The sequence below is a fragment of the Balaenoptera physalus genome, assembly GCF_965194825.1.
Source record: "Balaenoptera physalus genome assembly, chromosome: 9".
Taxonomy (NCBI): Eukaryota; Metazoa; Chordata; class Mammalia; order Artiodactyla; family Balaenopteridae; genus Balaenoptera; species Balaenoptera physalus.
The window spans coordinates 28,278,644-28,293,895 of record NC_138888.1 but is presented as its reverse complement, the minus strand read 5'-3'; the positions used below and the strand labels follow the sequence as shown (position 1 = coordinate 28,293,895).

At 36.6% G+C, this 15,252-nt stretch overlaps 1 protein-coding gene across 25 annotated transcripts in view; it reads right to left on the bottom strand.

Moving 5' to 3' along the window:
- Positions 1 to 15,252, bottom strand: part of AHI1 (Abelson helper integration site 1) — a 224,297-nt gene that overhangs the window by 129,799 nt on the left and 79,246 nt on the right. For 23 of the 25 annotated variants that reach the window (XR_014267260.1, XR_014267261.1, XR_014267262.1 and 20 more), the window contains 2 exons: positions 14,014 to 14,040; positions 351 to 468 (listed from right to left, as the gene is read on the bottom strand). Coding sequence is in view for 16 of the 25 variants with exons in the window: in XM_082474460.1 (XP_082330586.1) it covers positions 351 to 468; positions 14,014 to 14,040 (145 nt within the window). In the remaining 9 variants the exon portion in view is untranslated. The remainder of the gene's footprint in view (positions 1 to 350; positions 469 to 14,013; positions 14,041 to 15,252) is intronic. The other 2 variants (XM_082474463.1, XM_082474471.1) reach the window with 1 other exon arrangement.

The window sequence follows — 15,252 nt, the reverse complement described above, 5'->3', positions numbered from 1 at the left end:
GGCTTTCCTTGAAATGAATTACAAAATGTGATTATCCATAAACTATGGTTCCTTTACCCAAGAGACTCAGATTTCATATCATACATGTTTAAAACTCACACATTTTGCTACCTTTAAATTATTATCTACTCAATAGGATAGAGGTTGGGAGTGTCTACTGTTAAAGTTACCAAATTCAAATTTGCTTTTGAAATAGTTTAGAAAGAAAAAATGCTGGAATGTAATTCATCAGGTGTGAAAACTGACCATTACAATGCTATGAGCCATATTTCTGAAGTGAAATAAATGATATCCATTAAAAAATAGAACCTGAATATTTAAAGAACAGTCAGAGTAAGAAAGGGGCTCACCAGTTTGAGAGAAACCAAACTGACGCAGAATCTGATGAGCGTCCAGCATGTTGGATTGTTTTGACTTCGATTGTTGTGCAGAGGCTGATGTTGAAGTAAATGAGAGATTTTTGTTAACCTGTAATAGGAAAGGCAAATCAGAAACGAAAGCGTAATTTCCTGGGTTACTGATGCAAAAACGGGATGAGAAATAGTTGCTTACGATGCAAACCAGGACACGTGTCAAAAGGAGTGGTAATGATTTATATGCTTAGTTTTTAAGAGTTTACAAAACTTTGAAGTTTTTACAGAATAGTTTTTATCAAAGAAGGAATACAGTGGTAGTGAAAGCGTAACTATATGAAAGTCAATCTGCCTTACTTTGAAAACAAGTTTGCTTATCATGGAATTGACTTTATTAGTAACTCAGAGTGGTCTTAAAAGTTATGCCAAAAAAAATGTGAAAAATAAAAGTGACTCCTTGACTGCTTTCAATTAAGAAAGGGTTAAAATGTTTCACACCCACATTTCTTTAGCATTTTTGAAATAGCAGGTACTTCCTTTTCAGAGACTGCACAGAAAACACCTGTAATATTCATGTTTATATACATCATGGTGACATAGATAACACAGCTGCAACCTAACTTGCCAAGTGAAATAGTTTCCACTGCATCAAAAAATCTCATTCTTAAGACAATGTCAAAGAACAACTAAAATAATGAACAAGCAAAATTTCTGTAAGTAAATACAATGTTCTACAACACAAAAATCCTATTATAGTTGTCTGAGTACAATGGTTTCACAGAAATGAAATGCATAACAAGTGCAACATTATAACTACAGCTACTGTAGAAAAATACATGTCACAAAAAAAGTTTTAAATGTTTAGTAAATTAGTAAATTCATTTTGTAACTCAACCAATTTCAGCAGTGATCTAGCCACTCATTATTAATAAATCATTCATTTATCTTATTATTTTTATCACTTTCAAAAAGCACGATAAAATGTGATCTAATTTTGAAAAAATTTGAAAGTTTCAAAAGTAATCTGTGAATTAACAAACTGTTAAATGTTAGTTTATGGTATGTAAATATTAGTAGATGAAAATAGCTCCTTTCTCTCTCTTTTTTTGAAATAATCAAAACTACACGGAGGACTTCTACTGTATTACTATTTAAAAATTCCCTTTTGATGTTCTGTATACAATAGTACTGGGTTGTGGTTACATGCCCTTTATCTGACTCATTATTTACATAATGTTTGTAAATGCTTCCCTTCTTTCAAACAGTGATAGTAAATGGTATATCTTAGATTAAGTTTTTCTCTTGAAGGAAAGATAATTTGGTGAAAAAGTCAATTAAGACCAGATGATAATATAGTTCTAAGGTTCCTAAACTGTTGTGGTACCATCTTATAAAAAATAAAAATATTTTTCAAAGTAGTTAGATGGGGTCAAATACTACATCAATGCTAAGAAAAATTATCCAGCTAGAAAAATTCTGTAAGGAGCCATTATTAAACACTGACCAAAATCAAAGTTGACTATATTGATACAACAGCTAAAGTAACAATGCAATCACCTAACATCATTGAACTTCATTTTCCATCTTTAAATGGAGATAATAAAAATAGTACGTATGCTTCAAAGGAAATGTGCCTTTAGAGCAGTAACAATGAACTGGTATTATAAAGTGCTATTCACACAGGTTAACCATAAAGCACTAAATAACATATTAAATATGAAATAGATTAAACAAAGTACGTTGGTAAAGGGAACCTAAAGTGTTATACAAATCAAGTGCTATATAAATATTAGTTATCATTAACAGCACTACAAGTAAGGGTAATTAAAAATATGTAATACAGTAAGAAGATGCAGTAAATTTTTCAGAATGCTATGCTTTTAAATGGAAGTACTATATACAAAATGACATATTTATCACTTAACTATTTAATCCACTTCTCTTTTTAGAATCATTTTTCAGTTTTACTTCTGTGTTCTTAAAATTGTTTATCCTACGTGTCAAACAAAGCATTTTGAAATCTGGTGCAAAAGAACAGGTGTATGCTAGACACCACATACACACACACACACACACACACACACACACACAATCTGCCTTAATTTACTTGTGTTAAAACAAAAATGGATACCAAGAAAGCTAGAAGAGGATACTTAAATGCCTCCACTCAAACAGAAAGACTTGTCACTCTTTTTAAGTAAAATGCTGTTAAAAAACCCCAACTATAATCTACGATTACATGTTTTTCCAAAGCATTTTTTATAATTTGCTCTTTCTTGACATATTTCTTAGAGACTATTCGAATGTCCATGAAGTGATGAGTGGTAACCTAACAGAGCAGATAAGTCAGTTTCTAAGGCTGGGATAATTGTTAATTATTATAGTGATTTGAAATTAGAACTCCAAGTATTTTCAAAGCTAGCTTACACATATTCACTACTTCATTTAAAGGAAGAAAAATAATAACAACCATTAAATACAGTGAAGCAATATCTATTTTTGAAATATATGCTGTGGAAAAGAATTGCTTAATAATTTTACAACAACAGAAAGGTTGGCTAAGATAGTCTACCCTACAACAATCTATCCTCTTTTTACAACACACTTTTCTGCTTGCTTCATGCAAAAACCACAGTCTGCCAAAGTCAGTTTAATACCTCCATACTGTGTAAAAAGAAAAGCATAAAAATTTAATGAAATTCATAATAGAGAAAAAGAAAAAAAACACCTAGAACTGCCAAGTTAATCACAAAACTGTTTTGCCTACTCTTTCTGGGTATAAACAGTTTTGTGTAAAATATGCAAATACTAATTCTCTAGGAGGGGGTTAATTTTCATGTTAAAAAAGTCATTGCTCTAACCTAAAATTGAATGCACAAAACTAAACAGGCCAGCAATAGTTTACCTTTTAGTGACTAAATTGTAAAACCACTGGGAGATATATAACACTGATTTCCATATACACTTACAAGTCTAATCATTCCAGCTGACTTTATATGCTATATTCACCTGAAGAATTGTTTTTAAAGTTTCAACTTGTCAAGACACTTCAAATGGTTTTAAATGATAACGGAAAAGATATTAATACTGTCTATATGCTTATGTTAACAAATTTGTCCCACATCCTCCAGACAACTGTCTATTTTTTGAACTAAATTTGAACAACAATGCAGATAATACTTTAATTTGAAGACAGTTCAAAAACCTAGACAGTATGTAGGAAATGTTTTGCTGCAAGTTATATGTGTGTTGTAAAAATTAAAATCCCAATATTACAAAACAAGTTAAACAGAAAACTTGAGCCAAAGTGAGATTCAAGTTATCTGAAGTAGGTCTCTTAACATCTCATAATATAAGTTCTAAAAGCAGCTTACATTTCTGTGATATCTTGGTTAGTAAAACCTAAGAAATGAGTTGGCTATGGTGTCATAAAGAGAAATACAACATGATCTCTAGGCCCCAGATATTTTCCTTGCAAGGTGGGACAGTGAAGTGAGGGATTAGAAAGAAACACTGTTACTATTAAAGAGAAATTTTTACAGTGAGGTAATGTGCTAGAAAATCTCCCCCCAAATCAGTTCACCAATACTGTATTAACTAAACTAGAATTCTAATTGGGATCAGTCATAACAAAGTTTTATTTTGTAATATTTAATCAAGATTTTTTGAGCCCTTGATACATACAGCAAGGACTGGTGGTTCAAAGATTACTCATATATTCCTCTGTGAGAAGCTCAAAATTAAGATCTAGTCCTGGTTCAAACCACTTATCCAGCAGTAATATGCCTTAGGGAAAGCCAATCTACCTCGATGCATCTTGCAATGACAAACCTTTACCTCCTTTCTCTCTTAGTGTATTTCCTTACTCCAGAGAGAAAATTTGGTGCTGGACCCCCCGAAATCCTCACTTCTAAGAACATACCTCTTGCACCTACCTTTCTGTTTCTCCTAGTGTCAGAGAAAGAGGTACCCTTCCATTCAAGATTAATCCCTCCAGCTGTCCCCTTGGGGATATCCTTAAAACTCTTGCAAATTCTACTTCCAAATTCTCTACTGGCTGTTTGTCTAAAGGCTATAAGCATAAATCTTTCTACTTTAGTACAAAAATAGAAAACAAATTCTCACTGTGATTCCATAATTTCCTTATGCTTCACTGAAAGTTAAATTTCTTGAAAAATAGCACATAACTGCTATCCATATACCTCAACCATTCACTTTCAAGCAGCTACAACAAAGCTGATCAAATTTGGCGGATTCATTTAGGCCTCTGAGATACCTGACATTGTCAATAACTCTCCTGTTTCTGGGAAACCATTTTTCTGTTGGCGATCCTGCCACTGCCTATCAGTGTTGTTTGCTAGACCCACTGGGCCCTCTTCTTCCCTCACAACACATGGTTATCCCGGGCAGTGATGTTTGTTTTCATTGCTTCATCTGCCTTTTATGCTGATGATTCTTCAATATATTGGGTTGGCCAAAAAGTTCGTTCGGGTTTTTCCGCACGATCTAATGGAAAAACGCGAACTTTTGGCCAACCCAATAAAACTATTCTGATCGGTAAGTTCAAAACCAAACTAAACTTTCCCCTGCTGTTCACTTCCTCAGGGAAAGATATCACCATCCCCCCAGCTGCCCCAGCCAGACAGATGGGCATCACCTTGGACTGCTTCCTCACGCTTCACACAGAGTCACTCATTAAGTCAATCAGGTGCTCTGGCATCTGATCCCACTCCTTCTCCACAGTTAGTGTTACTGCTGCAATAGTCTCCTGATTTGTTTTCCTATCTCTTGTCTCTTCTCTAATTCTTCTTCTATACTGCTACCAGGGTGATTTTTCTAAAATGCTAATTTTATTGAGCAACACTTCTGTTTAAAACCCATCATCAACTGTTCCACTGGATAAAATCCATACTTTTTAGTATGGCATACAAAGCTTCCTATATTATAACAACTACCTAGCTTTCCCACCTTACTGCTCCATCTCCTATGTTCCAGCTACAACAAATTGCATACAGCTCCCCAGACATGCCAGGTTGCTGCATGTCTCTTGTGACTTAGTTCATGCTGTTCCTGTTTCCTGGAATGGGCTTCCTTCCTGGCTCCATCTTCCTTGTGGATACCAACTCCATCTCCAAGCTTTCGCTCAAGTATTATATCATGTACGAAAAGCCTTTCAGACTCCCCCAGTAGAACTTACCTCCCCCTTCTTTGTCTCTCCACTATCCCCACATCTTCTAGTACTATGGCACTGGTAACACTTTAGTACGATTACTTATATTGTTAGTTAGCCATCAGACTGTAGTCTTCTTGAGGGTAAGGAACAGGTTTCGTCTACCTTTCTTTAGTAAGTGGCTGGTATAGCACTAATAAGAACTACACAGAAGTCAAATGCATTAATACATATGAAAACAGTGCATGTTTTAAAACCTTACCCAAATTTAAGGTGGTATTTGTATTCAAGACTTCTCAAATGTAAGTAACTTTCTGATGATAAGAATTACAGAATAATGGGCTTAAAAGTAAGAAACTCATTAATTTACATGGTTTAATACTCATATATTTTTTTTTTTTTTCTTCTTATTTTTTTACAAACCCTTGTGTCGAGGGCTGACTTTCAATAGATCTCAGCAAGGGAGCTGCTCTGCTACGTACGAAACCCCGATAATACTCATATTTAAATCTAGAAACAGGAGTGTGAAATAATAGAAAAGAATATACACATATAGGTCTCTGCCCCCAGTTCCTGGCACAGAACTCCTAAAACCCTTGTAATTTCCTAAGTGATAAGAGCACTAGGAGCATCTTTTGTTCTTATATTTTATCTTTGACTCTGGTTCCTGAAGCTAAGCTCCAAAATCTCTTGGAATTTCCTAGGTGATAGGAATGTCTTTTGTTCTAGGGAAGTGGCTCTTGGTGGGCTTCTAGATGGGACTGATCACCAGAAAGACCAAGAAATGATTAGAAGCTTAGAATTTTCAGGCCCACTCTCCATTTTCCAGGGAGGAGAGAGGGGCTGGAAATGGAGTTAATAACTGACCATGCCTACCTGAAGTCACCATAAAAATCCCGACAATATGGGGTTCGAAGAGCTTCCAGGATGGGGCGCACAGGGAGGTGCTGGGAGAATGTCACACCCAGAGAGAGGGTAAGGAGGGTCCACGCCCCTTCCCACATGCCTTGCTCTATGCATTTCTTCCACCTGGATGTTCATCCTTTATCATATCATTTTATAATAACCTGATAGATAGCAACTAAACTGTTTTCTTGAGTCCTGTGAGCTGCTTCAGCAAATCAATCAAACCCAAGGAGGGGGTGGGTGGAATCTCGATTCACAGCTGATTGGTCAGAAGCACAAGTAACCTGGACTCACAACTGGCGCCTGAAGCGGGGTGAGGGGGGCAGGCTTGTGCGACTGAGCCTTTAATTTGTAGGATTTGATGCTATCTTCAGGTAGACAGTGTCAGAATTAAGTTGCAGTTCACCCAGCTGGTGTCTCAGAACTGCCTGATGAGGGAAACCCCGCCACCTCTGGTGTCAGAAATGTCGGAGTGCGGTAGGAGTGTGAGAGTGAGGGAGACAGGAGGAAAACTGGTTTTTCCTAAAACAAGGGTTCTTCCTGTTTTCTAAGATATCCAGTAACAAAAGTCCATAATTTCTTCCCGTGGCCTATTGTAGCTTGTACTACTCCTACAGCCAAGCCAGTCTTCCAAATACTGTCAAAATACTTTTTTTTTAAGGAGTTTTAAAAACTTATTTTCTTTGGAGTCTCTATTTTTTTAAACCTTTTTATTTTTCAGTGAATAATATGTTCCAAGATAGTTTAAACTATAATACAGATCATTACTTCACCTTTACAGCATTCTTCAATAAACTTTAGCTTGGTTACATTTATATTCATTTAGGGTAGATGATATAAATAATTGGAAAAAAAAAGATAAAGTCCCCTGGCTTCCAGAAGCTTACAGAGGCATGTGGAAATTCAGACGTGTAAAGATTAGAGGTGGAAGCAATACCATGTAAAATTTAAAAAGAAGGAAAGATGGAAGGGAGAGAGGGGAGGAAGGGGAGGGAGAGGGAAAAAATAAAAGTGTTGTTCCTTCCTGAGGGAATTCATAATTTAATTCTGGAAAAGACAGGCAAAATTAATTACAACTTAAGGCAGAATAAGCCCAATTATATAACATGCCAGGTATGAATAAATATGTCTGAGAACATGAGAAAAACAGACTAATTCCATTTGTGAGGAATCATACAAAGCTTAATGGAAATAGACTCATACCATTTCTGGTATGCTTCAGTCCACTCCTAAACAAAGGAAAGTGCAAGGAAGTTTGTAAATTATATATTTATGTGTAAGTAGTCCAGGGCTACTGCAATTCAGAGCAATGTAACAGACTTCTAATACCAATTACTATCTCAGAAGTAATCAGATGAGAACTCTTTCATCTTCCCATCATCAAATCTGTATCTAAGCATCTACCCATACTTTCTACCTATTTGCCTATCAGAAAGGATGAAAACGCCCTTCTCTTAAGGCTAGTTTCTCCGTTGGTATTCAGGATTACATCCCCTTTCACATTTTCTAGGACTTGAGTCCATCAATTACCACCTCCATGGGACATTATCAACTTCTCCATCACCATTGAATTATTCCCATCAGCAAATAAATATGCTTTAATACTGTCCATCTAATGTTCCCCTCCAGTTGCTGTTTCTCTGCTCCCCAGTTAAAATGTCTTAAAAGAATGGCCTACACAGTCTCTGCTTTATATTCTCCCATTCTGTCTTCAACTCACTTCAACCGTGCTTTTGTCTCAGCCACTTACTGAAACAGCACTCATCTAGGTAACCAAAGGACACCACCACGCCAACTTTCTGTCCTCATTTTACTCTTTCTCTCAGTAGCATGTGACTGTTTATCACTCCTCTTTCTTAAAATACTTCCTCTGGGATTTTCTGACATACCCCCTCCTGGACCAGGGCCTCAGGTATTTAGCTATAATCTCTCCCCACGTGATCTTACCAAATCTGACAGTTTAGAACAAAAAGGACATTAGCACTGACTTCTCCCCTGAGCTTAAGACTCATATATCCAATTGCCTACTTCTCAGCTATAGTCATATTGAAAACTCCACTCCAGTATTCCTCACCTCATTAAAAAGCACTGCTACCATCTACACAGCTGCTGAAAGCAGCAACATAGAAGTTATTTCTAATTTCTTTCTCTTATACCACATATAATCCATCACCAAGTTTTGTTGAATCTACTTCCAAAATATATCCCAAATCTGTCCACTGCTTCCATTTCCATTATTACCAATGTTAAGCTAATTAATCAAGGGGACCATTAGACTGAGGTGGCTCTAATGCCAGGGTAGCCTATGACCACAAAATCTAAGCCTATAAATACTTCAAGGTTGCAAAATTGAAACCTAAGGACAACTAATCACAACAGCCAACTAGGCTTTAAACTATAGCCAATCAATAATTTCATTGTTTTGCTTCTGCCTTTTCTCTATAGAAGTCTTTCCCCAGCTCCTGTTGGTGAAATGCTTCTAATGATTTCTGGCTTGGCCCTGCCCAATTCGAATCATTTTTTCCTCCAAAAGACCCTCTTAAAATGTTTAATATGCCTCAGTTTATCTTTTAATACCATCCTAGTCCAGGCCACAATCTCCTCTTTCTTGAACTGAGACCCTTACTCTCCTTTTAAAATCTATTCTCACATTCTCTCTAGCTTAACATCTTAATCACTTGTTTCTCTAATTAAATCAACACCCTAAACTCCTTACAGAAGGACAGCAGAATATGCCACCCCAAAATATGCCTCTTTGGCATAAGGATTACTTTGAGAAACTTCAGACACAGGAGTTCTGAAAACAGAGTGGAAGTTACCCTTTTGTAAGGGAAATATACTGGGTTGGCCAAAAAGTTCGTTCGGGGGACTTCCCTGGTGGTGCAGTGGTTAAGAATCCGCCTGCCAACGCAGGGGACATGGGTTCAATCCCTGGTCTGGGAAGATCCCACATGCCATGGAGCAACTAAGCCCGTGTGCCACAACTACTGAGGCTGTGCTCTAGAGCCCGTGAGCCACAACTACTGAGCCCGAATGCCACAACTACTGAAGCCCGCACACCTAGAGCCCGTGCTCCGCAGCAAGAGAAGCCACTGCAATGTGAAGTCCGCGTACCGCAACGAAGAGTAGCCCCCACTCGACACAACTAGAGAAAGCCTGCGCACAGCAACAAAGACCCAACGCAGCCAAAAATAAATAAATAAATTTTTAAAAGTTAGTTGTGTTTAAAAAAAAAAAAAAGGTTCACTGGCCTTTCTCAAAAAAAAGAAAAGTTTGTTCGGGTTTTTCCTAAGATATTACGGAAAAATCCGAACGAACTTTTTGACCAACCCAATACATTAGAAAGGGGATCTATTATACCAGGAAAAGAGCTATCTTCAGGGACAACTTTTTCACCTGAGAGACTTATCTGCATGGCAGGGTAACCTTGTCTACTAACCAGTTCCTCTTCTCACCTTCCCTTGAATTGCCTTCTGCCTCTGAAACCCCAGATCTCTCTATCCCTTTTCTAGGCTCAGGATGGTATATAAGCCTCAGTTACCTGGCAGCCTTTGGAATATCATAACTTTGTGGAGCTCATGTATGTATGTAATTAAAGTTGTATTTTTTCTCCTGGTAATCTGTCTATGCCAATTTAACCCTTAGACCAGCCACAGAAACTAGAAGGGTGGAAGGTAAAATTTTTCCTCCCCTACATTACCATACTTACAAGGCCCTTTAAAAGGCATGCCTGATCTCCTGATTTTCTCTCCAACTTGTCAGGAAACATTGTTCCTCCTTGCTTGCTCACTATCCCGCTTAAGCTTAGTGATGTTCTTTCTGCTCCTCCAGCATGCCAGTTTTATTCCTGGATGAGGACTTTTGCAGGACAGGACTAGCTCCTTGTCAAGTATTTCTCTCAGAGAGGTCTTCCATGATCATCCTTTAGAGTATAACTTCCCCCAGTCATTCTTTGTCCCATGGGCCTATTTTATTTTCTTCACATCACTTCTTACTGAAATCATCTTATTTCCTTTTTTGTTATTTGTCTCCCTACAATAGAATGTTCTTATTCACTGTTGTATTCTCCATGTGCACACATGGTCTCTCTCTCTCTCTCTCACACACACGCACACACACACACGCACACACACTTGGTATGCATTCAATAAATATTTGTTTAAAGACTGTTAATGAAAAAAAAGGAATAAATCTTCAACAATATAAAAATCTAGATGGGATTTAGGGAAGAAAAAACTTAGGTACGTGGTAAAAATTTATTATCCTGGATGTAATAGATGAGAAATGACATAAATATATTCTGCTTTTAAGAGTAAAGTCTTTTGACAACAGTGTAAAGACCATTCAATGGGGAAAGAATACTCTTTTCAATAAATGGTGCTGGGACAACTAGACAGCCATATGCCAATGGAATAAAATTAGACCTCTACATCACATCATATTAAAAAAAATTAACTCAAAATAATCACAGACCTAAATATGAGTTAAAAATATAAAGATCCTAGAAAACAGAGAAGTAAACCTCTGGAACACTGGGTTAGGCAATGGTTTCTTATATATGACATCAAAAGCACAAGTGACAAAAGAAAAAAATAGATTAACTTAATTTCATAAAAATTAAAGCCTTTTTGTTTTAAAGAATACCGTCAAGAAATTAAAAGGACAACCCACAAAATGGGATAAAACATTTGCAGATCATCTATCTGACAAGGGACTTGTATCCAGAATATATAAAGAACTCTTAATGTGAACAATAAAAAGAAATAATTCTTTTTTTAAAGAACAGGTAAAGGAGTTGAATAGACACTTCTCCAAGGAAGATATAAAAACGGCACAACAAAAATACTCAATAACTTTAGTCATTACGAAAATACAAGTCAAAATCACAATGAGATGCCACTTCATACCCACTAGGATGGCTATAAAAAAAAGACAGAAAATAGCAAGTATTGACAAGGATGAGGAGGAACTGGAACCACTGCTAGTGGGATTCTAAAATGGTGCAGCCACTTTGGAAAACAGTTTGGTAGTTTCCCAAAATGTTAAACATAGAGATACCATATGACCCAACAATTCCACTCTCAGATATATACCCCAGAGAAATAAAAACATATGCCCACACAAAAACTTGTACACACGTTCATAGTAGCATTCTTCTTAATTGCTAAAAAGTCTAAACAACACAAATGTCTGTAAACTGATGAATGGATAAACAAAATGCAATATATTTATACAATGGAATCTTATTTGACAATAAAAAGTAGTACTCATACATGCTACAAATGGAGGACCCATGAAAACATTATTCTAATCTATAGAAGCCACTAACAAACGATCACATATTCTATGATTCCATTTATATAAAATGTCCAGAATAGGCAAATCTATAGAGACAGAGAGTATATTAGTGGTTAGCAGGAGTTTGAGTGTTTTGTGTGTGTGTGTGTGTGTGTGTGTGTGTGTGTGTATGCGTGTCCCTACCCAGAAATGGAGAATGATTGCTAAGAGATACGGGGTTTCTTTTTGGAGGGAATGAAAGAGCTCCAGATAGTAGTGATGGTTGCACAACTCTGTGTATATAATAAAAACCAATAAACTGTACACTTTAAAAGGGTGAATATTATGGTATGTGTATTATATCTCAATAAAACTGTCATAAAAAAATAACTAAAGGCACTAGTAGGTTAATCTTTCTAGACCTTGATTAATTTCCAAAAATGTCATATTTTCAATGACTATTCTACTTTTGTTAAGAACTAGGAATACAAAGATGAATGACATGAACCTCCACCCTCAGGAAGTTTCCAGAATAGCAGAGGACGTTCTCCATAAAGCCTTTTGCCAAATATGTGCAGAACACTTTACTCTTTGGACATTCAGACAGCATTACAAAAGAGGGGTACATAATACATGTGTTAAAATAAAGAGAAATAGCTCTGAACTTCTAATCAAGAGGATAAACTACTTTTTTGACTCCAGTTTTATATTCTATACATACTTAAGAAGATTTAGTAATCTTAGAGCTACAATCATTACACCAATCATTGCTATCAGGAACAAGTTTCCTGAACATCTGCAGCCTAAGTCAGAATATAGCTTGTTCTCCTTTTTCCCCATCTTCCTTCCCCTTGTCTATATTCTATTTCCTGTTGACTTGTGATAATTAGGTAAAAATGTGATGGGTCCTGACTGATATCGGACAGCTCAGTGATGGGATAAGCCCAGTGTTTTTTGACACATTTCCTCCATAAGATGCCCCATGTGGAACGAGACAATAGCCTACTTACTTCTGTATTCCAAGCACCTGCCACATGGTAGGAGGTGTCTACTGAGTAAAAACAGTATTTCCACTGCACTGACATTATATAAAGCAGTCTTTGAATATACTAATACCACTTTAATTCTTTCCCTTCTGGAGGTCTCACCTTTCACTTTGTGACATATATAATCATATTTGATAAATAAACGGATGCCTAATTATTCAACTGAATTTTGGGAACAGACAGAAGAAAATAAGAGGGAAGGACAAACATGTGATGTTATTCCAACTCTTTTAAATAAAACTTATTTTCTTGACACTTAAGTTAAAGGTTGTATATAAAATAACCTTGCTTGTAGAAGGAAGAAAGCTGCTGTGTTGATAGCATCCCAGATACAATTTAGTTGAAAGTGATTAATAATCAAGGGCCTTTTTGCATACCTCCATTTTCAGACCAACTTTGGGGTCTTGGGCAAATCACTTAACCTCTCTCAGCCTCAGTTTCCTCTCTTCTAAAATTGGAATAACAATAATATCTAATCTGTCTCTCAGGATTGTTATATAGTTAAATGGGAAAGGAAGTATGAAACACGGTATAAATGATCCAGAGCATTATCAGCACAATATATCGTTGCCGTTTATGTGAGGCTTACGTTCGTTTCAAAGCTTATACACTTTACTCAGCATTCACCCATTGGAACTGTATTGCTGTCTCTTACCTATAAAGTATCATATAATATTTTTCTCAGAGAAGGAAATGATCTTGCTGGCCCTTTACTGAAAGTATATCCCAATCACTTAATATTTTTAAATCTTCAAAAATATGAAGCTACTTGCTGAATTCTCAGGTGCCAGTATTACGATTCCTTGATAAATCCGAGCTCAAATGCAGAAGATATGTATCAGATGAACTTTGTAAAAGTTCTATTACAACTATGAATGGTACATTTCAATTCTTTGGTGCATCACAATGAAAACTAAAGTTACCTTCCTGGTAATAAAAACCACTCACTCTAGAGACTGTCATACACAGTGAAGTAAGTCAGAAAGAGAAAAACAAGTATCGTATTATTAACGCATATATGTGGAACCTAGAAAAATGGTACAGATGAACCGGTTTGCAGGGCAGAAATAGAGACACAGATGTAGAGAACAAACGCATGGACACCAAGGGGGGAAAGTGGGGGAGGCGTGTGGGATGACTTGGGAGATTGGGATTGACATGTATACACTAATATGAATAAAATGGATGACTAATAAGAACTTGCTGTATAAAAAAATAAATAAAATAAAATTCAAAAACAACAACAACAAAAACCACTCACCTTTGCAGCACAGGCTCGTATCACCTCCTAAAAGAAATAGTATAAAATAAGTAAAGAAATACTCATAATTTCATTTAATAAAATATCAACTCTTTCTAACACATTCAGATATTAATCTCTTAATAACCAAAAATCAACATTTGGGAGAGTGTTCTTTAATCTATCACCTGCAGGTGTCACTCTGCACTGTTCCAATGAGCTGGAAAGAGTATAAATTAAAGAGACTCAATGACATGATTTTGGTTTGCCAAAGCAAAACGCACTGACAAACAAGACTCTGGAGGGCCCACATGTAACTGCCTCAAGAAAAATTTGTCTCCTCAGTAAACTTAGCATAAACACTAAAGTTCTGTACTGGGACACTAACATATCTAAAAGACACACTCTGAACTGCAGTATATAATTATCCCTATAAATAAGAATACCCATACATATAATTCTCAAATTAATAATTTACTTCAGAGGAAATCTAATAGTAAACACTTCTGAGGAGTAAAGGATATGACTGGAGGAGCTACAGAAAGGGACTGCCTACAACTCATGGGATAAGGCCAAGAAAAAGTCACTTTTGAAAAAGAAATTAGTCAAAGGCAACACAAAATAGATGACTTGTAAATTTGCTGCTAGGGAGACACAAATAATATTCTAGTCCAATTAAGGTTAACCAGCATATATCATCAGCCTAGTACAGCACTAGGGAAAAATGGTAACAATCAATGTGGAGTTTAGAAAAAAAGAACTAAAAAAGAAGAGTGTCCTTTTTTTTTTAATCCAGAAATTTCTAAGGGACATAGACTACATATAAAGGATACTAGTAATTTCAATCACTAAAAGGAGACAGTAAAACTGACTGTGGGGGCTTCCCTGGTGGCGCAGTGGTTGAGAATCTGCCTGCCAATGCAGGGGACACGGGTTCGAGCCCTGGTCTGGGAAGATCCCACATGCCGCGGAGCGAGTAGGCCCGTGAGCCACAACTACTGAGCCTGCGCGTCTGGAGCCTGTGCTCCGCAACAAGTGAGGCCACGATAGTGAGAGGCCCGTGCACCGCGGTGAGGAGTGGCCCCCACTTGCCGCAACTAGAGAAAGCCCTAGCACAGAAATGAAGACCCAACATAACAATCAATCAATCAATCAATAAATAAATCTTTAAAAAAAAAAAAAAACTGACTGTGGGCATGAGATTCTGATTGCCTGGACCGAATCTCAGCTCCAATGTTTCCATCTGTGTGACCTTGGCAA